We start from the raw sequence: 20,735 nt of genomic DNA on the forward strand, positions 1-20,735 counted from the left end.
CGTTATTAGCGTTGTTGTATGGCTCCATCGCATGTAATCTGAAAAAGAACAATCAACGAACACATAAAATCCTGACATTTCTGACACATATGGCGAATGAGATGGACAAACCTTAAGATACAAAACCAAATAGCAAAAATTATACGAAAACAATATAGAAATCACAAGCAACAAATTACTGTACTCAATATTAGACGTTCCGGTCCCAAAACTGGACTATTATATGATAATGCAGCTTCAGTAGGCCCAGGCTAGCAGCCTACTTATATGCCTACCTACTGGCCCACCTTCCAACCTACTGGCCTGCTACTAGCCACCCGGTTTGGGTAGGGAACTACGTGAGTAGGCTAGTAGGTAAGCAGGTAGGTAGGCCAGCTGCTTAGTTTGCATACAAACTGTGGTTTGAATAAACCTTGACACCTGTTCCTTCTCCAGGCGTTACTCTCTTTATGGCCTTGTCGCGTCCTCAAAATTAATTCTTTAACATTTATTTTAAATTATTTATTTATAAAAATAATTAAAATCTAATATTTTCAAATCTCAAAATCGTAAAATATTATGTTTTAATGAAGTTCACGTGCAGCTAATTCTATTTGTTCCTGTAACCCTAAGATTTGTCCAACTCGTTCGTACAACACCATGCGACAACGATGACGTCCCCACAAAATTTCCTTTAGGATATATTCAAACGTTTGTAATCTGTGCGACGATTATATGGGTAACAGCAGCCAAACGCAGACCTCAAAAGTTATAATGTCACCATTGTATCCAAAAATCGGTGATCAAACAGTCCCGAAAAGTCCAATCGAGGGCCTTTTCGTCTTGCACCGAAAAAATGCTATCCAGCTTCCCATTCCTCGGCGGGTACTAAAAGAGCGTTGAATCGTGACTTTCCCAATCCTAGAAAGGAATGGGAATTTCTGGCTATGGGATGATCGGGGCTGATTTCTCGGAAAGAGTCATCAATAACCTCTGGAGTACTTCTGCTAGTCCCTTCAGGAATATTACCGAGTGAAGGTAAAATGTCGTCATTGCTATTTTTGGTGTCAATTATTCCAATATCGCGCTCAATTATATCTTTGAAAATCGATTTCCATAATGTCGGATAAATCTCGCTCGAATCCCGGGACATAGGATACTTTTCTTTGATAGTGTCAACAATTTTCTCCCAAACTTCTTTCAAGATCCTTAGAAGTGCCTTGATTGAAGGCACAGATAGCTCCTTCGCATCTAGGGCAATCTCGAACTGCTATTTAAGAAGACTGACCAATAACATTCTGGTTGCCATTCCGTAAGATCAAGAATTACTATTGAATTTCATGGCATCAGCAAAATAGATACAAGCGTATCGAATAAATGGGATCTCTGAGCTGGGTTTTCTGATGCGAGGCCTCTTCATTCCATTTCCCTCGTCTTCTCCGCTGTCATCATCTCCATTTCCACTTTCGCGCCGGTTCTGAGCTTTCCCTTTATTACAAACTAATTGCTTTTGGCCGGAACCAGTAGATTGTCGAGGTGTCGAGACGCTTGGCTCTATAGATAATGCAGGCACCCCGTTAGGTGAGCTTTCTCCAGTGGCTGTTGTAGTATTAGGTTGCGTATAGAGTAGAAGGTATTCAGTGAAGTGTTGGCGGATTATTTCTGTTGCTCTCTGTGTCGCGTAGATCTTCACTCTAGCTGCAGTCTCGAGGAGAAGTAGCCGTGCGAACGTACCAATCGTCGTTGCTTTGGCCGTTCCATGATGAATACCTCTTTCGGGATTTGGAAATGCCCTAGAATTTGGTTGGCTCCCCCCTTCGTAAACTAGTAATTCACTCGTTTTCAACAAGCCCGAAATATCTTGCTTTGGATGACTTTCCAAGTATTCTTGAATGTTGTCCTCGTTGTTCGCCTCAATCCGTTTCAACTTAGCATTGACTTTTGCATCTGTATCTCCGATGCCGGCATTTGTATCTTCGATGTCCATGGCCTCAAATCCGGTGCCACTTGGGCATTGATTTCAGTTGGAGGCATTCCCAAAATAGTTATTAAGATATGAATCCTCCAAGTAATAGACAGGATCTTGTCCATCTGCCTGACGGCTGCAGTGATCGTATTATCATCCTAATCAGAGATGTTGATTTGTTTAGGTTGTTCAGCATATTCGTCCAAGAAAGAGACTGTTTCTATTTAAAATGTTTTGCTAGCTGACAATGTAGGTATGGTTTGGCTTACCTGAATGGGTTCCCATTCCGGGAGAATGCTTTTAAGATCTCGTTCGGTAGGTGTATTCTCAGCGCATAAAATAGTATTTCCAAATCCATTCGGAACAATTCTCGTGTTATGAGAGAGAAGTGGCAGTGTTTGTGGGCGAGAAGCTAGTGAAGAGGCTGTGCTTTCTTCATATTCTTCTAAAACAGGGCCTAGATTTCGGCGCCGGGGTTGATCGTCCAGGATATGATCGGTTTACCCGAGATGAGCAACTTCTAAGATGACGCGCAATGTCGTCAAGCCTTGAATATCTTAATCGGCCTTGAAATGTCTTTACATGCGTATATTTTAGGTTTGTTTAGTACCCAGACCTGGTCAGCCTTAGGTAAAATTCCTCTGGATCGAAGATTGTCATCTGCAACAGGTAGTCTGGCTTCCTTTCGGATACCCGAATATTGGTAGAGTAACCAATCCATGGCGCATCCTCCTCCAAGTCCCCTACTAGGCTTCCACCCAGTAGATGCTGATATATGTGTCTTAGTTTAACCTTCCATATAGATGTGAGGGGTTGGCGATTATCTTCAACTCGAAAGTCGCAGCAAAATCTATAAACCCACGAAATTGGTATACCCGCCGACTCCAGCTTCGAGCGATATCGCCAGTCGGCGCTTTTGGGGGATAATGTGGTGATGTGATTTTCAATGTGTTCAAGCCAACTATCGTAGTGATAGCTTGGAAGGAACAGGGAATCCAGTGAAAAATGCATTTCTGAGTAGTGCTGGCGTATTCCAGGGGCGCCGTTGACGCAGGGCTATATTCTGCAACAAATCCATAACTGCTACCAAATATAAATTGATCGTCAAAATCTGAACAGCTCGAGGGAGGCTTAGGGCAACTCAAAGGTTTCCATTTAAGCGACTAGCCAGTTTCTATCGCCTAAGGAACGGCAGAGACTAACTTGATAAGACATCCTACGGTTTTAGGACACGCCTCAATGCCTATATACGATACCATATCGCCATTGACTTTGCCTCTTTGGGGGAGTGGTGAGAAGGTATAGTTCTAGTACGGCTGACTTCCATTGGGCAGCGAGATCCGGACTCTCTAGCAGTTAACTCTCAGTGTTGCATTTTCTCCGTCTGGGGTGTTGCCCCGGAATCCAAACCGATTCGATTCATTTCAGTACGAACGAAGTTACACATTGGAGTAAAGTTTTTAAGTTCTAACTACAGGCTCAGTCAAACTATTTAACCGTTTGGGTAAAATAGGAACTAAAGCTTCAAAAAATATTGCTTAGACCCGCTCGATTGATGCCGTATTTGACGCAGGCTCGATACGGACTTTATAGTCTTCCAGAAACAACCCGTCGCCGAAAAGTCGAGAATACACGCCCGCATAGCTGAATGAACCAACTGAGCTATAAAAAACTTTAGAAGGGGAGCTGAAAACCACTTACAGTAACTCAATGACAGCTGAATGCATACATGTACCGCTACTAGACGCAACGGTGTTTATCAACCATTAGAATCAATCCACGCTCTCCAACAAAACACCCGTGACGTTTTGGCTGATGCGTAACACCTCCCAATGGTCTAGTGACCGCGAACTCAAAGTTGAAGATACCTTGGCGATTGCGAACGCATATGCATACCAATTGAACAGCTTGGTGTTTCAATATTAATCCGTTAACCGAAGTTTGCCTTTACAAGAAACCAGAAAGTATGCTTCTGAAGAGTTTTCGAAAATAACATCCTTCCGTTCATCAAGCAAATGTTCTCAGAGTTTCCTAAAATCCTTACATTTGCTTGTTACCTTCAAAAGCCTCAGGACAAGTCTTATTATTAGTAAATTTAGAAGCTAAGTTACTCCGAAAAATCAGTCCTTTTAAGTTAAAATGCCGAGTCTGCTTATAGAGATAGGCGGCAGCCTCCTAAAAATAACCGGAAAAACTATCTTCGAAGATATTAGCGAATATCTTTAGGTGTTAACCTTGGGGGCGATAATTCCGAAAAACTATCCGAGATCAGTTAAAAGCTTGATAAAATCCTTAAGTAAATAGATATACTTACCTCTCAGTTAAGGGACACCACCCTCGACTTGAAGGTTATACAAATCGACGAAGCTGTGTCTGCAATCGAGGGCGCATGGAACAACATGCAAGACACCGTCAACCAAGCCTCATAATTCGGATTCGCAAATAGTTAAGAGATCCAAGCTCTGCGAATCTGCATTTTAGACGGAACTCGAGTCACACGCAATTTTCATTTACAGCGAGATGTGCGGAGCTGGTGACAGCGGGAATATTTTAAACGAAAAATGGAGTGCCATCATGACGTCCGAAGCAAACGCAATTCCAGATACCATAGACGCATATACCGCTATCAAGAAGTTTTCCCTCAAGTACCAAACTGCGCTTAGCCACGCCGTTATGTTGTCCAAATTCTGCGCTTACGCATGGCGGGGCCCCGCAAATCCCGCCAACGTCCCCGACTAGGGGTATTCAACGACTGCCATGAGATGGAAGCTGTGGATAGAATTACACAAAACTTGTAGAGCTGGGATCAAACACTTGAAACAGAACCGAGCCTAATTATCTCGAATATTATCTATCAAATGGCCTAAAGTCTTCTTGTCGATTTAGGAACCGGTAGATTCCAGGTTTTCTAGGACCAAAGCGATGGGGTGTGGAGGTGTAAAGAAAAGTTCAATTCGGTGGAGAACCCCCTAACCTCATCGGGCTTGACGACCGATGTACCGATAATAGCGATCTGGGTGGCGCGTCATATCTAAGTTGAGATAGTGATACTGGTTTATATTATGTTAACTTCGAGCAAGCCGGTTCAGTATCTTTATTAGGTATTGGACTTAAAATTGGAATTTAAGGATATGATATTTACACCTAGTGCGACGACAGGGTTACCGTATCCACAGGCAACTCTTAGATTGTAAATCTCGGGCCTGATGGAACAGGCAAAGTGCCGATAGTCCCACAACTATTAACCTCCAGATCATAATGAACCCCGGTGATAATGATAATGTCTACTTCCATTTTATTCTCGCGTACCTTACACCCCTCTAAACTACGGATGTCGGAGCCATCGTACCTCTCGATAAATGGATGGTCGTAAATTTGTGTACGTCAAATCTTTCTGCTTTGGCGACTACGATATGCAGTTCGCATTTCGAGCTGCTTAAAGCTTAGAGGAGTTTTGTGTTAACGAGCCCACGAAGGATGATTTGTTGTATTCTACGACACTTAGATTTTATCCGCTGTCAGTTTTAGTCTTGTATCTATATCCCAATTCAATCTTTCCCCTCGTAGTGTAGCATAGATATCGCAAATATTGTTCCTGCACTATTGTCAGAAATATGGTCACATGACGTTGTTATTAGCGTTATCAGCGTTGTTGTTGTATGGCTCCATCGCATGTAATCTAACAAGAACAATCAACAGAACATAAGATTCTGACAACTATGTAGATAGAGGTAGTTATTTTATCTTCTCGGAACTTGCCGTCGCTCAAACCCATCGGCTTGGTGGTATCCATGCGTGCTTGTCCTAGGGCTTAACCTGCCAAGCTGCTGCTGAACGAGGCTCCCACATTTCAGCCGCTTCATCGAATAGCGTCTGAGGATCGCAGCCGCTGCATATTACAGACAATACAAAATGACTCTATCCCTCCAGAGAACAATTAATCTTTGTTTTCTCCCCATGGCGCTACCCGTTTCGCAACAAGTAACTCCGAATACGAGCCTAATACTCCAATAACGACGAAACACCCGCCCGAGGAAACAGCGCAACCAGTAACCAGGCCCAGCTAGTGCAAGCGCGTTGCAAGATGGCGGGCTCAACATGGTTCGCATCGTCCGATAAAGCGGCTCTACCAATCCCCCCACCAGCTTCAGAGCATTTTCAGGGCCAATCGATCCAGGAAGACCCCAGCCACTCGAGCGGTAGCACAATTTGCGGAATCTCGAGGTGAGACTTTTGGTTTCTAATACCGATTCTTGTCCTTGTCGTCGTAGCTATCGCTCTCGCAACGGGCCTAGGAATCGCCCTTAGCAAAAAGAGTTCATCTGAATCGCCTGTCAGGACGACTTCTGCGGTAACTTCTGGTTAGCAGACAAAAATCTCATTGGCCCCATATCGCGTTCTCTCATTACTGAGTGTCAGTACAGACCTTCCACTCCAACGAGTGACGCAACAACCAGCACCTCAAGCGCATCACCAACAACAACCACCCAATGGGCCATACCCAACGGCGTACTTGGCTTCAACTACACCCAAGTCAGCACCGACGGCGGCAACTGCGCACCAACCGGCTGGGTCCAAGAACCCCCCGAAAGATCAGATTACATCAACATAGTAATGAAGGCCTCGACATACTATGCCGAATCAACATTCGGTGGACTAGGTTTCCTTTCATCGGGGCTGATTTATATCCCGGAGGGGGGTATCGGGGCCTGAGAGTTATGCATATACCTTTACGTTCCCGCCGGGTACTGTTGGACGGAGTTGTAATAGTTCTACTACTTTGACGTCGAGGCTTGTGAGGAGTGGGGACGCGAACTGTCTCATGTAAGACCTCGCCGCAGCTGCCCTTTTCAAGTGGTATGAAATCGAAGATTGAGATTGCTAACTGCGTTGTGGATTGCTTCCATCGTAGCACTTGGACGTTAACTGAAGACTGCGTTGGACAAAACGGGGACGGAATACTAGCAGGAGAGTACTGTAAAGTCTGTGAGTCGCATTATATACCATTTCCCCGCAAGCTGTGCCATTCCCTTTGATAGCTGGCATCGAAATAACACCGCTAACAGAACGCTTCAAGTCTACCAAGGAGGCCTCCCTACCGTGCTAGCGTCTTAAATAGATATACACTAGCACAAACGCCAACATGCAACACGAAAACGTTAAAGTTAGATCTAGAGTCAGGTCAGTCTTGTAACCGGAGCCAGGCCAGAATCAGGCTAGACGTATTCAGCACAACACTAAAATACGACAAAAATTAATATTAATGAATGGCAAAGACTTTTCTCGTAATAGCGTTAACTTAGAATTTCTTCAGAGAATCCAGCACCCCGAAATACATACTTGAGTAACCATTCGTCTAATACCATTTCCTTTCACCAAGAAATTATGTATATACCTTACTCAGAGCCATCCGACATAATAGCATGCGCCCTGTCATCCGCCCCAGCTACCACACAGTCGTCCCGGTCTTGCCGGTGATGATAGAATCTTCGCCTTTCCTCCCCACTCCAGCTGGTAAAACCTGCCAAACCGTCCACGTAACATCCTTATACCCAACCCCTCCTTCGAATCTGTTAGAACTCAAAGCCCCCATCAGCTCCCAATTCGGTCCAAACCACCATATATATGCTCCACCGATGCAAGCCGTGATTCCAATGCAGCACTAGTATAAATTTATCAGGATTGTCACCAAAACATAGATTATTGTGTGAATATAACCATGGGCATACCTTCCCGCTGGCGCAATTTAGTTAAAAGCCGGATCACTCTCCAGCTTAAAATCCTGCTGCAGCGTCATCACCGCTCCATCTTCCGTAATCTAGGCTACAATCGGCCCCTAATCCGAGAACTACGAAGAAATACCTAAGCTAAGCACACCAAAACACTCCTCATCATCTAACTGTACTTCGGCCGTAGAAATCTCGCCATCAATCCTACTACACTGGTACAATATCCCCTTGTTAGCTGTACCATATTTCGCCACAAACCATATTACAGTATCAGTGTTATCCTGATAACCCTGTCCTGGCTCTTGAAGACCCTGTCGCTAACGCAATGACTCTATCATCGCCATGCCAGACTTTAGTTCTACCCTAGATTTTCGCGGTGGTTTGGGGTGCACCATGAGATTCTGTGTGCGTAATATGCCCATCCGGTGATACCCACCATGCATCCCAGACATCATCTTTCGTGGTCTCAAGCCAATTATAAACAACACAAACAGCGCCTCCACCTATTGTCATAGCAGATCCAGGAGGAGCCACGCTACTTGTTGTCCCGGGGTTATAGGTACTCTCGTCTGGCGCCACAATTCTGATAATATTTACTGATCCATCGGCACCAATCGAGGAAATTTTTTGTGTCAAATCTTCACCCCGTGAGTTCCAAAATCTCCACTTGCTAGCATGGCCTGTTCTACGTCTAACGAGACGTAATTACAAGCCCTATCATCTCCAATAGATGAACTCGCCTTCCTTTGGTCCGTCTACATGACTCCATCGAAGTGGTATCCGACTGTACCCCACAAATTTGCCTAGCAGGCAAGAGATGTATTCACTTCAAGAGGACGCCGAACTCTTAGATTGGGCTATCGGTCCATTGGTTATAGGCGGGTAAGTTGTTGTGAGGGCTGACCTCAGTCGGAGCTAAAACGGGATATGCGAAAACGAATCTCGGGATTAGAGCGCATGAGCTGTAGCCTCGGGCATAGTCTTCAGGTGTTAATATGAGTGATCCATATTGACAGAACACTTGTTTCGATAATAAGGGACGGCGCCTGATAGCTTCTGCCGGGGTTGAATATCTAGATATTTGATGTTAGAATCGTTTTTCCGTGTTATGAGAAGGTTCCTATTGTCAATTGCAACGGTAATTAGGAAGTACTAGTTCGACATTGTGATCAAGATATAGAAATAAAAAACTATGACATAACGAAAGACGGGCTTCGCACAGAGATGTTTGTTTAGTGCGCCCCTAACATTCGATGCCAATATCTTAATGCAGGTAGCGATGCAACACTTGACCATTATATACAACTTTAGGCCCTATTACAATTAGCATCTTATCTCAATTCATCTCACATTTCTCATAAAGTACTAAACCTGCGACGTGGCACAAAGCAGCTAAACTCGTTCATAGAAAGCTATATGCGGTTGTGAAAACTGCTCAGACAGCATCACAATGGCGGTGTATATTCTGGCGTACAGATGCCAAGGTTCGACCGTTTCTCGCTAACAAAGACGCAAGCCGCAGTTGCATTTCTTAACTTTTCAGCTAACCTCCTTTGGACAGGGTTGGTCATATTTTTCGTATAGGGCCAAAAATATTTTTGCGCGCGCATACGTAATCACCGAGCTGACCTTCAGCGCAGCTAGCTGTCTGGCGAATCATTGGTATCGATAGGACGAATCAGCCATGGCCTCTGGGCAATTTTCAATTCCCAAGTTGCAACCCAAAAATGCGTTGTCCCTCAGCTTCCTTCACATACCCCGCATACTCATAACAACCCCTCACCAACTCTCACTATGTCAGGCGGCAAGTTCTCAGTCGGCTACTTCGTCAATTGGGGCATATATGGAAGGAAATTCCCTCCTTCACTGATCCCCGCAGATGACCTAACTCATATTTTATACGCCTTCGCCGATCTATCTCCTGATTCCGGAGAAGTCAAATTGAGTGACGCCTGGTCCGATAAGGATATCCACTATCCAGGTGCGGTATCCCAACAACGGGGTCGATAACCTAACGTGCGACTAGCTAACACTCTAAAAAGGCGATTCCTGGAATGAGGACCAGTCAAACCTCTATGGAAACTTCAAGGCAATTTACAATTTGAAGAAGCAGAAACGCCATCTCAAAGTTCTTGTACGACGTCGCACTTTTCGGCATCTTCCGGGAGCTCGCTAGCTGACGTCATCGCTTAGATTTCCATTGGCGGCTGGACTTACTCCCCCAAATTCCATCCCGTAGTTATCGATCCCGCCAAACGAGCAAAATTTGTAGAAACATCTGTACAAATTCTTGAAGACTATGGCTTGGACGGTCTTGATGTCGACTATGAGTATCCTTCCGACGACGCCCAGGCAAGAGGGTACGTCGATCTCTTGAGAGAGCTACGACAAGCTTTGGACGCACATGCGGCAAAGAAACATGCCAATTACCGTTTTCTTCTGACCATTGCCGCACCATGTGGGCCCCAGAACTACCAAAAGCTGCACGTCAAAGCTATGGACGAGCAGTTGGACTTCTGGAACTTGATGGCTTATGACTTTAGCGGGTTAGTATCCCAGCGCAACAACATAAACGTTTAATTTTAGTCTCAGTCCCAGAGCGCCCTTTAGGCGACGAAGGTCTAGTACGCGACTACTTTCATTTCTCACTCTAGTTGTAAATTATAGTTCCTGGGACTCCATCGCCAACCACCAAGCAAACATCTACAACGGCCCCGTCAGCGGCGCCGAAGCCGTCCACTGGTACATCAACCAAGGCGTCGCCCGCCACAAAATCATTCTCGGCATCCCCCTCTACGGCCGCTCTTTCATGAACACCCAAGGCCCTGGAACCGCGTTCAGTGGCGTCGGCCAAGGTAGCTGGGAACAAGGTGTCTATGACTACCGCGCCCTCCCACTCCCCGGCTCAACCGTCTCCCACGATTCACAGGCATTAGCGAGTTGGAGTTATAACCCCGATACTAAAGAAATGATCAGTTTTGATAGCGAAGAAGTTGCGAAATGGAAGGGGCATGGATTCAACAGGAGGGGCTTGGAGGGAGTATGTTCTGGGAGTTGAGTGGAGATAAGGGTTCGGATCGACCTGAGATGGAGAAGGGACACGGAAAGGATCCTCAGCCGGGCACCAGTCTCGTTAAAGTTGTCAAGGTGAGAACTCAATTTTATCTTCCGCCCTGAGTATATCTAACCCGATCTGTAGGACCACATGGGCGGCATTTCCAATAGCGACAACTGGTTGAGCTACGAAGGCTCCAGATTCCCCAACCTTCGTAACGGTATGAACTAGACTACCGAACTTAGAACTGCAGATTCATTTAGATCTTCTTTATGTTAAGCCCACCATTCCTCTTTCGAACGTTCACTACCATAAATCTAAATTATAACCACCACCACCACCCCAAAGTTTATATACGACCTCCCCCCTTTCAAATTAATCATGCGTATCCCCAACCTCGCTCTTCGCATACCTACTTTTCTTCCTCATCTTATGTCCATAAACATACAATAACCCTGGCCCCGGCATCAGTACCACCGCCAACCCCCCCAAAACGCCCATCGTCCCCCGCACTCCAATCCCCTCATACATCGGCCTCGCTGCCAACGCCATCCCCCCCGCAATCAAATACCTAACCATCGTAACACTCGCCAGCGCAATAGCCGCATGATCCCCATAGCTATCAATAATATACTCATAACTAGCAACATACATCGCAATCAAGACGATTCCAAAGCAAAAGCATGCCGCTAGGCCAGACCAGATTGAGATTGTGGGAATGGTTGTAAAACCCAACCAGAAGAGTGAGATTGGGAGGAGGGGGGCCGCAAAGATCGCGGGCCAAAGCCGGAATTCGGGTTTTATGTGTGCGCCGGAGACGTATTCTGTGTGATGTCGCGCCCATGAGTAGAATCCTGGCGCACAAAGTGTGAATGCTGTTGCTCCAGCTGCTATTGCTCCAAAACAAGATCCAGTCATCCCGTCAGAGAGATTATACGTCTTCTTGAAGATATATTCAAACCCCGAGAGAAACGTAAACAGCAAGACATAGAGTAAAACAAGATAACTCCCTAGAACGGTGACAACGGGCTCCTTCAAGAAGAAACTCAGCGACATTGGGAGGGTATGCTTCAGGCGCTCCCAGAACGAAGCCTTCTTCGCGTGTTCTGAAAAGTACTGTCTCCCAGTCACCTTACGCAGTTTCTTAGCTTTCCAACCCAGAAGCATAGGTAGATACGTCTCCGGTAAGAACGCAAATGCGGCTAGAAACGCAAAACCCGATATGATGAGGGTAATCCAGTCCGTCCACCGCCAGGTAAGACTCGGACTCTCAAGTATCCAACCGCCCACAATTGGCGCAAGTGTCGGCGCTAGACGTCAATATCAGCAAAGGCCCATACTCCACAAACCGAAATCGAACTTACGAACAACATTAGCCCACGCAATAACCGGAAACACAAACGCCCTCTTCACAGGCCGGAACTGGTCCCTCACACTAGCACCATTAATCCCCAGCGTCCCACTCGAAAACAATCCCACAAAGTACCGACACACAATTTGTCCTCCAAACGACTTGGCAAGCGCGGTCCCCAGCACGAAGAATAAATAACAGAAGGTCGATATCAAATACACCGGGTTTCTTCCAACCGTTTCTGATAATGGCCCAACAAAAAGACAACCTGATCCAAGACCAAAAAGGTACATTGCTGCTGATAACGTTTCTGCTTCCTTGCTGACGCCGAATTCCTGGCTGGCAGATGTATTTGCAATTGATTCTGCAGCGCCCGCCCATGCCTGGACAGCGATCAGGAGTGCAAGGATGGCTATGTTTTTGGATCTGGAGAGTAAAGACCAGTTCTTAGGATTGATGGGGTCATCATGGCCTTCCACCTCTATCTTGAGTTTCTCTTCTGATTCATAGGCTCCTAAATCATTTCGGTCCTCACCATTCGTTCTTTCCGGTCTGTCGTCGGTTGGTTGTGCTTCTGGTAGAGGATTCGAGTGGTGTCCGTTATCTTCTTGGCGCTTCTCATGGTCGTGTACTTCCTGCTTAACAACTTTTCCGAGGCTGCGATACTGTACTACCGACCACATTTCGACCGGCGCCAATCCACAAGACCATAAGAAAGTTTTGAAGCGATAAACAAAACCCTATGAAAGTCTTTTCAAGAAATATTTATTTTTTTTGAAGGTTGAGATTTGTCGATGATGTCAAAAGACTGTCGCGGGCACAATTACATCATTTCTAACGACTGCGCAACAGGGTCCTGCAGAATATAAGACATGTCAAATAACTAGTGGCCCCAAAAAACAACAACCAAGATGGCGCTTGGAGATTTAGTCTGGCCATACCCCTAGCTACCTAAAGCTCATCTAAACGAGAATTCTAACGGTGGAAATGGTTACGAGGTTCTAAATACCTTCTCGGTACTTATTCTTAGGTAGGCAGGTGGATAACTAGTGCATAAAAATTGCTATGTCACATGACGTTTCCATTACAAGAATGCGACTCCGAATTAGAGAAACTTTACTATGTAGCTGGAATCGCACCCTGCTGCTGTTACATGACTTTTTTCATGACAAGAATGGTGGAGTCGCATACAATTTTTGAGTCGCAAACAAAATGTACTTTGGTAAATTTACTCTGGAGTCGCAGCAAATTTTAGTTATATCCCCTTCTTTTTTTAATACTCAATTTTGTGCCTGTCGTGCAAGTATAACTTCCCTCTTTAAGCTTCAACAGAACATCGAGCAAGAAAACAAACTTCATTCACTCAAAGAAACTACCATCAATATCAACGTTTGTGGCCCTCCAAGACCTAAACCAACAACGCAGCATGTGCACACGGTCATTTAACACGAATTGAGCATGTTAAACCTTTTCAATATGCTCTATATCCGCCAACTCTTGCTTCTCCGAGACAGTTTGACGATCTCTTGCAGCAGTCGTAAGATCAAGTCCCTCCGACACATGCTTATCAGCACCAAACAGCTCATCCATTCTCTCTAGTGAAATGCCCTTAGTCTCCGGAACTAAGAACCAGACGAAAACACACATGGCAAAGTTGAACGATCCGAATATGAAATACGTTCCAAAACCGGATTTTCCAACATGAACAAGCTAATGAAAACTATCAGCACCAAGCCCTCAGCATCAAGTTAGACTTAAAACTCACCATAGGGGGAGTAGCCCTAGATACTGCAAAGTTGAAAAGCCACTGAGTGGCCGCCGCAAAAGACACATTAATACCTCGCAATCTGGTCGTAGGAATCTCTGAGACATAAATCCAACAAACAGGGCCCCAGCCGAATTGGAAAAGAGCGGCGAATATAAAAATGCATACAAGCGCCACATATCCCGCCGGAGGAACGGCCTGGCCGGGCTTGGGTGGGTCGGCGCAGATCTATAGGTCTACCTGTTAGTGTTCCGATATATGCGTAGGAAAACTGCGGGTTGATACTCACATATCCTCCAATATAAAACATGCAGATACCCATTCCAATAGATGTCCAAATCAAACTTCGTCGTCTACCAAGAGAGTCGACAGCGACTAGTAGGAAACAGAAGCAAGACACCATTTTGACAATACCATAGATACCGGTTGCAAAAAGGCCTTTGAATTGCGTTCCCTTTCATTAGAATCGAAAACCAAACTATCGAGAGAGAAAATTTGGTATCCCACCGTTCTGTGTACCAGTAATTCCCAAATTGTTAAAGATCTGAGGCGCATAGAAGTTGATGGCGCTATCCATTATGTTAGCTTAACGAGCTTCAGTATTGGTCGACATCACAGCCAGCGCTTAACAGAATACCCACTTCGTCCCCGTAAGCTGCTGCCACACCATCAGCGCAATACTCAACAGTGCTCTCTTTCGATTACCTGTAGAACCACATTAGCAACATTCCACTCTAAAACCTCTCTAACAACATACTAACTTTTCTCAGAAAACATCTCCTTCACCCTCGCCCAATAGCTCGCTCCAGCAATAATCCCCCTTTCAAATTCAAGCTGCGCATGAATCTCCGCTAATTCCGCCTGTATATACGAATCCGACTCCGGTAGCATACGAACTTTAGTTAAGATAGTGGTCGCTTCTTCCCATCGATCTTTAGTAGCCAGAAAACGTGGTGATTCTAAGACTCGATCGTCAATACTCAATCATCCACCAGAAGCGTTTGTTAAGTTCAATCCATACCATCGCAAAGCAGCATTCCAAGGAACAACAGAACAGCAGGCATACACTGCATCGAAAGCGATACTTGCCATGCCCCGTGGCCTCCGACGTGGCGAAGTGAGCCATAGTTGATCCAAAATGCTAACATGATTCCTGCTGTTTCGAAGAGTTGATATAAGCCAGTCAAGAGTCCACGAATGGCACGGGGTGCGTTTTCCGAAACCTTGTCTTGTTAGTATGATACATGTATCTCAGTACTCCCCGCAGAGTTTTACTTACATAGAGAGGATTGATCATTGTAGCTGCGCCGACGCCTAACCCAGCGACAAATCTGCAATATTTTAGTATCCTTCGTCTAACAAACCGGGACCATAGACTTTATATACGTACCTTCCCACATCAATTGCGGCAATGTGACCCGACGAGGCAGTCTGAAGAACAACTCCAACAGTACAAACCGCGCTGAAGATAAGAAGTGCAGGCTTCCTTCCAAATCGATCCGCAAACCATGGTGCAATGAGGGATCCAAAGAAACAACCCCCTTGTAAGCACGATACAATATTTGCATTGGTGTTTGCCAGGTCCGATGCGTTGAGCTTGTCCGTCCCGAAGGCACTGTTGCGCATCACCGCATTAAACTAGGTTTTCTTCCAAGTTCACATCGGCGTAGGATGCGTACCTTTTAAATGAATCCATTTGTAATACACCGCCAATTATACCAATATCCATTCCGAAAAGCATGCCTATGTGAAAATGAATATAATTAGACGAGGGACTGACAAAAGAATCAAGTTGAGGAGAGCACGTACCGCCAAAGCAAGATGCGCAAGCCAAAAGATAGACCCTCCAATTGTACACCTCAATTGGATCTGTTGTCATCGCATCATTTTTAACGATATGCCGCAAGAAGCGGACAGATCGAGGCTCTTTCGTCATTGCTGTAGTTGCGACAATATCGGCAAGCTCTAAATGTGAGCTTGAGTCCTGTCGACAAATTGACTATGGTTTATGCTGGGTCTCGCAAAATCGACCCTTTAATTTATAAACCCGGCGCAAACGAAATCTGGAACTCGAGCTCCAGAAGTGAGGGTCTCGAGTCCTTTAATAAACTTGGGCTGGGATCCGATATCATAAGGTTCACCAAACACTTTCAGACGTGCGCAAGTTCCTGGGCCGCTCAACTTCTACAGTTATTACGGTATCACACAATTACTATACTATTCCCCAAGCCTGGCGAATCAATTGCCGTCCCGAATCTCCGCTCTTCTGCTGCTAGGGACATTTGGCATCGCATTCAACCGAAACTTAATCCACTTGATGATCACAAAGTCGACTCAGACCTGTTACATAAGATAATCATAAGATACCGTATTTTATTCTTGCCAGGCTTGCCATTCGACCGATATCAAACCTCTACTCATTTATAACACATATATACCAACCCCCCGTCCTCGCAAGTCACTGATCCCAGTAACATCCATGCCCGCAAGCTCTGGATTCGTGGAGAAACTTGTCATCGGCAAGCCATACCCGCACTTCAAGGCATGGCGTGGTTGCACAAAGCACCCCAACTAGTTATCCAGGGTAAATGGCAAAAAGTGGGTAAATTTATATATTCCGGCGTGCATAGGCTAAAGTCGACAGCACAGACCAAGAAACCCCACCAAAAGCTTATCAATGGGGAAGCGAAATGCACAATATCACATATTGACAACGCGATAGATCGGGTGCTTGGAAGCTTTATAAATCGTGTAATATGAATCGTCATGCTGGTTCGGAAAGACTTTTAGGCAACCAGATCACTCGACAGTATGCGACAAGGTTGCCACGTCGGTGCCGTTTCATAGGCTAATATCTCGGAGTTGGGGTGACCTTTGATTCCTCCGCATTATATCTACGATGATCGCGTCGCAATAAATAAATGCTAATGGGGGCATCGACTCAGATTACCGACTTGCAGCGAACCAGAAGGCCGTGATCTCAACACATTTCTCTGTTGTATTTTAACAACGCAACCGTGACCACCATGAAGCCCTTCAACCCCCTCGCTGGGAACCCATTAGCGACAAGAGATGACTTCGCAAAAGCCTGTATCTCCCTCCTTGACCCCCTAATACCAAGCCTTACCCTAGGCTACAGCGCCGTGAAGCTTGGAGAGACAGGAACTCGGTATGACGAAACGGCTGCTCAAATCGAAGGATATGCAAGGCCATTGTGGGCACTCGCCGCACTACTTGCCGGGGGGTATAAATGGGAAGGAACACAAAAGTTTGTCGAAGGCTTGGGCAATGGAACTGATCCTGAGCACGAGGAGTATTGGGGAGTTGCGCTTGATACTGATCAGCGTATGGTGGAAATGTGCCCCATCGGGTTCACGTTAGCGGTGGCCGGGGACCACTTCTGGGACGGATTGAATGAAAGACAGAGAGCAAATGTAGCTGAATATTTTGACATCACTGACAGAGAGGTGCGTCACGTTCGACTAATTTTACTCATCCAACTTTGTCTAATCCGCCGTTTCTAGATGCCAAATACCAACTGGTAAGATTCTTTTCACTGTACACTTGCTATATATGAGGATTCTCACCCGTCAAAGGCTTTGGTTTCGGGTTTTTGCCAATCTAGGCCTCTCAAAGAATGGGTACAAATACGACCATGACCGAATGGAAAAAGACATGAATCATCTTGATACTTTCTACCGCGGAGAGGGATGGTCAAACGACGGTCCTAGAGACTATACTCAAATGGACTACTACTCTGGATCCTTCGCGATTCAATATCTCCAACTCCTTTACGCCAAAATTGCGGGAGACGTAGATCCGGTGCGCGCTGAAAAGTTCAAGGAGCGGGCAAGGCTATACGCCTTAGATTTCGTGCACTATTTCCACGAGGACGGTAGGCCTAGTGTTTGAAGAGATAGATTTCCATATGCAATGTGCATGTCTAAGTCGGTTGAATAGGACGCGCAATCGCTTTCGGTCGCTCCCTGACATACAAATTCGCGATGGTAGGCTTCTGGGCAGCCGTCGCTTTCGCAAATGTCGAACTCCCAGCACCACTTACCTGGGGTGTCGTTAAAGGCCTTCTCCTTCGAAACTTAAGATGGTGGTCAAAACAACCCGCAGCGTTCACACCTTCTGGCACTCTGACCATTGGATATACATATCCAAATCAATTTATGTCAGACAACTACAATTCCCCCGGCTCTCCATACTGGGCTATGCTTTCCTTCGCGCCTCTAGCCGTACCAGCAGACCATCCTTTCTGGACCAGTCCCGAAGAATCATTCCCCTCCCTCTCAATTCCCCCAACCGTCTCCCTAAAACACCCCGGACATATAGTAACCCGTCTTGGTGGCCATACATTTCTTCTCTCGAGCAAGCAACAGTGTCATTACCCCCTACGAGCAGCAGATGCAAAGTATGGAAAATTCGCTTATAGCAGTGCATTCGCATACTCCGTCTCAACAGGTTCTTACTCTCTTTGGAGCTCTGCTCCAGATTCAACACTTTCCGTCACATATGGAGACGATGCCGAATGGAGGACTCGGAAAAAGTGTGATACGGATAGTATAGAAGTTATCGAAGGAACTCCGGTCTTAGTTTCAACTTGGGCGCCATTGGAAGGTGTGAACATTCGAACGTGGCTAATCCCACCTGCCGAAGAAACGCCGAACTGGCATATTAGGGTACACCATATCTCAACAGCAAGGCCGGTAAAGACAGCGGAGGGATCCTTTACCGTTAGTAACGAACGACGTGGCGATAACAGAGAATTAGAAGTCTATAGTGAAGGTGAAGATGGAAGGTTCGGCTCTGTCAGCGAGGCGTTCGCAGTTTCAAGGAGTGGTGCTGTTGGGATCGTGGATGCGGGAAAGACTAGTAGAGTAGGGGAGACGATGAACATGGATTCCAATAGCAACCTATTGTTAAATCGAACGGTTTGTCCACTGTTGCTGGGGGCGATTGAAAAGGAGGCATGGTATATTACCTTAGTATATGCGCTTCCAGCTGAGGAAAGAGAGGAGGATTGGAGAAAGACTTGGGTAAATGGATACAAGGAGCGGCCGAAAATCCCCCCGTGGGTGGAAAATATCGTCCCCCACTGATAGTCATAGAACGGCCAGTTCTAGAATCAACCGAAAATAAATAGAATACACAGGATATAATTATAGAAGTATTCGCCAGGCACACAATTAAAGGGATGAGAGATAGAAAACAACAATTTGATAGTACCAGCGAGTTTTGATTTAGCATAGCCACGTGCTAGCCTATGATAACTTTTGTACACATTAATTAGTCAGCCTTTGAAAAGCAGTGAGGCTAGCTTGCTCTCAGTAACGAGAGATGAACTCGTCAGATCTACAGATGTAGGTCAAATTTCAACATTTATGTTTTCGGCAGCATGGTAAAACCTTTCTCGACTGCCTAGTTACAGGAAATTGCCTTTTAATTGTATCTACTGACGCTTGTGACACCCATTTTTATACTATTGAAACAGTTTCACAGAATTTGATGCTTACATGCAAATGAGGAAATAGGTCCTGTTCACTGCTATAATTGCGAACATGAGCTCAAACTGCTACAGAGCTTAAACAACTTCTATTAAATCGTCAACGGTACTTCAACAATTCTTCCAGCCAAAAACGTCGTCTATCCTTTCGATTTAGATACAGGTTCTGAATAAATGCAGACCCAAGAAGTCTTTTATAAACTAGCTTCCATGTCGATATATCGATGTAACATGGCGGAACTTTGAATTCTTGTTCCTAAGAGAAACGGATTCTTCTTCACTCAGTCCGGCATCTCTACCAGCCGCCGCTACGAATTTGATATGACGGTTCCTGGCCGTTGGCAAACTAGGATATCTCCATTGAGTCAGGTTGTAGTTCTTGCTTCCAGTTGCGAATGAAGTCCTCCATTATATTTAGCTTCCAACCAACCGCCGCTTCGAGTGCCAAATCGTAGCATTCCAGATCACAGCTAGAAACAACGCGACGGAGTCAATTCCTTTCAAGTCCACCGCATACTCCGTCGTAGAGCGGCAATGTGCACAGGGGGCACAGATATCGGCGCCTTGCTTTAGGACGTAGGTAAGAGTTTGGAGATTTGCTGTTGACAACGCAGACGAGAGGGCTATCTGATTATCCTTTCCAACAGGTTCATTAATATCAAAACCCCGCTCGATTAAACAATTTAAGAAATCCAGATTTTTTGATCGAGCGGCCATAGGAAGAGGATTTATTCCCCTTTTTTGTAGCTCGAGATAGGTCTAAGGGCTTTATGATTCTAACCCGGGTCCAAAGCTCAGGTAACTCTAAAAACTTCAATTGCGCCTGTTACTATGGCATATTCTAATGCATAATTATAAGCCTTAAAGGAGCGAGTTTGGTGTCCTTGAATCCGGAAATCGCATTGAAGTTTGCACTTTGATTTAAAGTTCAGCGCAGCAACCCCTGATATGTTTTGAAGACGTCTCGCCGACTAATTGTCTCCGTGGTAAGGACAAAGACGAGAGATGAGAGTCTGCAACTAGCAATACGTCGAAGTAATGTAGCTTTAGCGGTGTCAATTTCGTCATTAATGAACGCCGAAATAAATCTTTGTTATAAAAATTGCCAATGGCAGCCTGAGTATGGTGTAAGAATTAGCCATTTTAAAACTCAGATATAACAGCAGCCATATCAACCTTATTGTATTTATATTTATTGGGTGTTTAAATAGATTTGCACGAAAACTGGCTCAATTGGCTAAATACTGTGGTTGTAGGAGGAAGAATAACATCAAACGCGTGATTGCGTTAAGTAGGGTTTCGCTAAACAAATTGAGCGTCCAGAACAAGGGGAGGTCCATTTCTATAAATTTTGACTTAAGGTGCAGTCCCTGACTTA

At 45.4% G+C, this 20,735-nt stretch overlaps 6 protein-coding genes across 6 annotated transcripts; 3 read left to right on the forward strand and 3 right to left on the reverse strand.

Annotated features, from left to right (window-relative positions):
* Positions 1 to 1,297: 1,297 nt before the first annotated feature.
* DFL_001429 (uncharacterized protein) lies at positions 1,298 to 1,966 on the reverse strand (the record flags this gene model as incomplete). Its single annotated transcript, XM_067630047.1, has 1 exon — positions 1,298 to 1,966. The coding sequence occupies one exon, from the start codon at positions 1,964 to 1,966 to the stop codon at positions 1,298 to 1,300; it is 669 nt and encodes a 222-aa protein (XP_067492730.1).
* Positions 1,967 to 6,029: 4,063 nt separating this feature from the next.
* Positions 6,030 to 7,060, forward strand: DFL_001430 (uncharacterized protein; the record flags this gene model as incomplete). Its single annotated transcript, XM_067630049.1, has 6 exons — positions 6,030 to 6,169; positions 6,284 to 6,306; positions 6,370 to 6,556; positions 6,716 to 6,769; positions 6,858 to 6,931; positions 7,023 to 7,060. 6 exons carry the CDS (start codon positions 6,030 to 6,032, stop codon positions 7,058 to 7,060), a joined length of 516 nt encoding a protein of 171 aa, XP_067492731.1.
* A 2,408-nt stretch (positions 7,061 to 9,468) lies between these two features.
* On the forward strand, positions 9,469 to 10,960 carry DFL_001431 (uncharacterized protein; the record flags this gene model as incomplete). Its single annotated transcript, XM_067630050.1, has 6 exons — positions 9,469 to 9,655; positions 9,717 to 9,808; positions 9,868 to 10,220; positions 10,342 to 10,714; positions 10,771 to 10,821; positions 10,874 to 10,960. 6 exons carry the CDS (start codon positions 9,469 to 9,471, stop codon positions 10,958 to 10,960), a joined length of 1,143 nt encoding a protein of 380 aa, XP_067492732.1.
* A 144-nt stretch (positions 10,961 to 11,104) lies between these two features.
* On the reverse strand, positions 11,105 to 12,763 carry DFL_001432 (uncharacterized protein; the record flags this gene model as incomplete). Its single annotated transcript, XM_067630051.1, has 2 exons — positions 11,105 to 12,039; positions 12,094 to 12,763. The coding sequence occupies 2 exons, from the start codon at positions 12,761 to 12,763 to the stop codon at positions 11,105 to 11,107; spliced, it is 1,605 nt and encodes a 534-aa protein (XP_067492733.1).
* Positions 12,764 to 13,541: 778 nt separating this feature from the next.
* DFL_001433 (uncharacterized protein) lies at positions 13,542 to 15,781 on the reverse strand (the record flags this gene model as incomplete). Its single annotated transcript, XM_067630052.1, has 11 exons — positions 13,542 to 13,790; positions 13,846 to 14,073; positions 14,135 to 14,220; positions 14,365 to 14,414; positions 14,487 to 14,550; positions 14,607 to 14,804; positions 14,867 to 15,068; positions 15,125 to 15,176; positions 15,236 to 15,460; positions 15,525 to 15,588; positions 15,655 to 15,781. 11 exons carry the CDS (start codon positions 15,779 to 15,781, stop codon positions 13,542 to 13,544), a joined length of 1,545 nt encoding a protein of 514 aa, XP_067492734.1.
* A 1,090-nt stretch (positions 15,782 to 16,871) lies between these two features.
* On the forward strand, positions 16,872 to 18,953 carry DFL_001434 (uncharacterized protein; the record flags this gene model as incomplete). Its single annotated transcript, XM_067630053.1, has 4 exons — positions 16,872 to 17,312; positions 17,370 to 17,386; positions 17,442 to 17,740; positions 17,806 to 18,953. The coding sequence occupies 4 exons, from the start codon at positions 16,872 to 16,874 to the stop codon at positions 18,951 to 18,953; spliced, it is 1,905 nt and encodes a 634-aa protein (XP_067492735.1).
* Positions 18,954 to 20,735: the final 1,782 nt, after the last annotated feature.

This window comes from Arthrobotrys flagrans (genome assembly GCF_004000055.1).
Source record: "Arthrobotrys flagrans strain CBS H-5679 chromosome Unknown unitig_3, whole genome shotgun sequence".
Lineage (NCBI taxonomy): Eukaryota > Fungi > Ascomycota > Orbiliomycetes > Orbiliales > Orbiliaceae > Arthrobotrys > Arthrobotrys flagrans.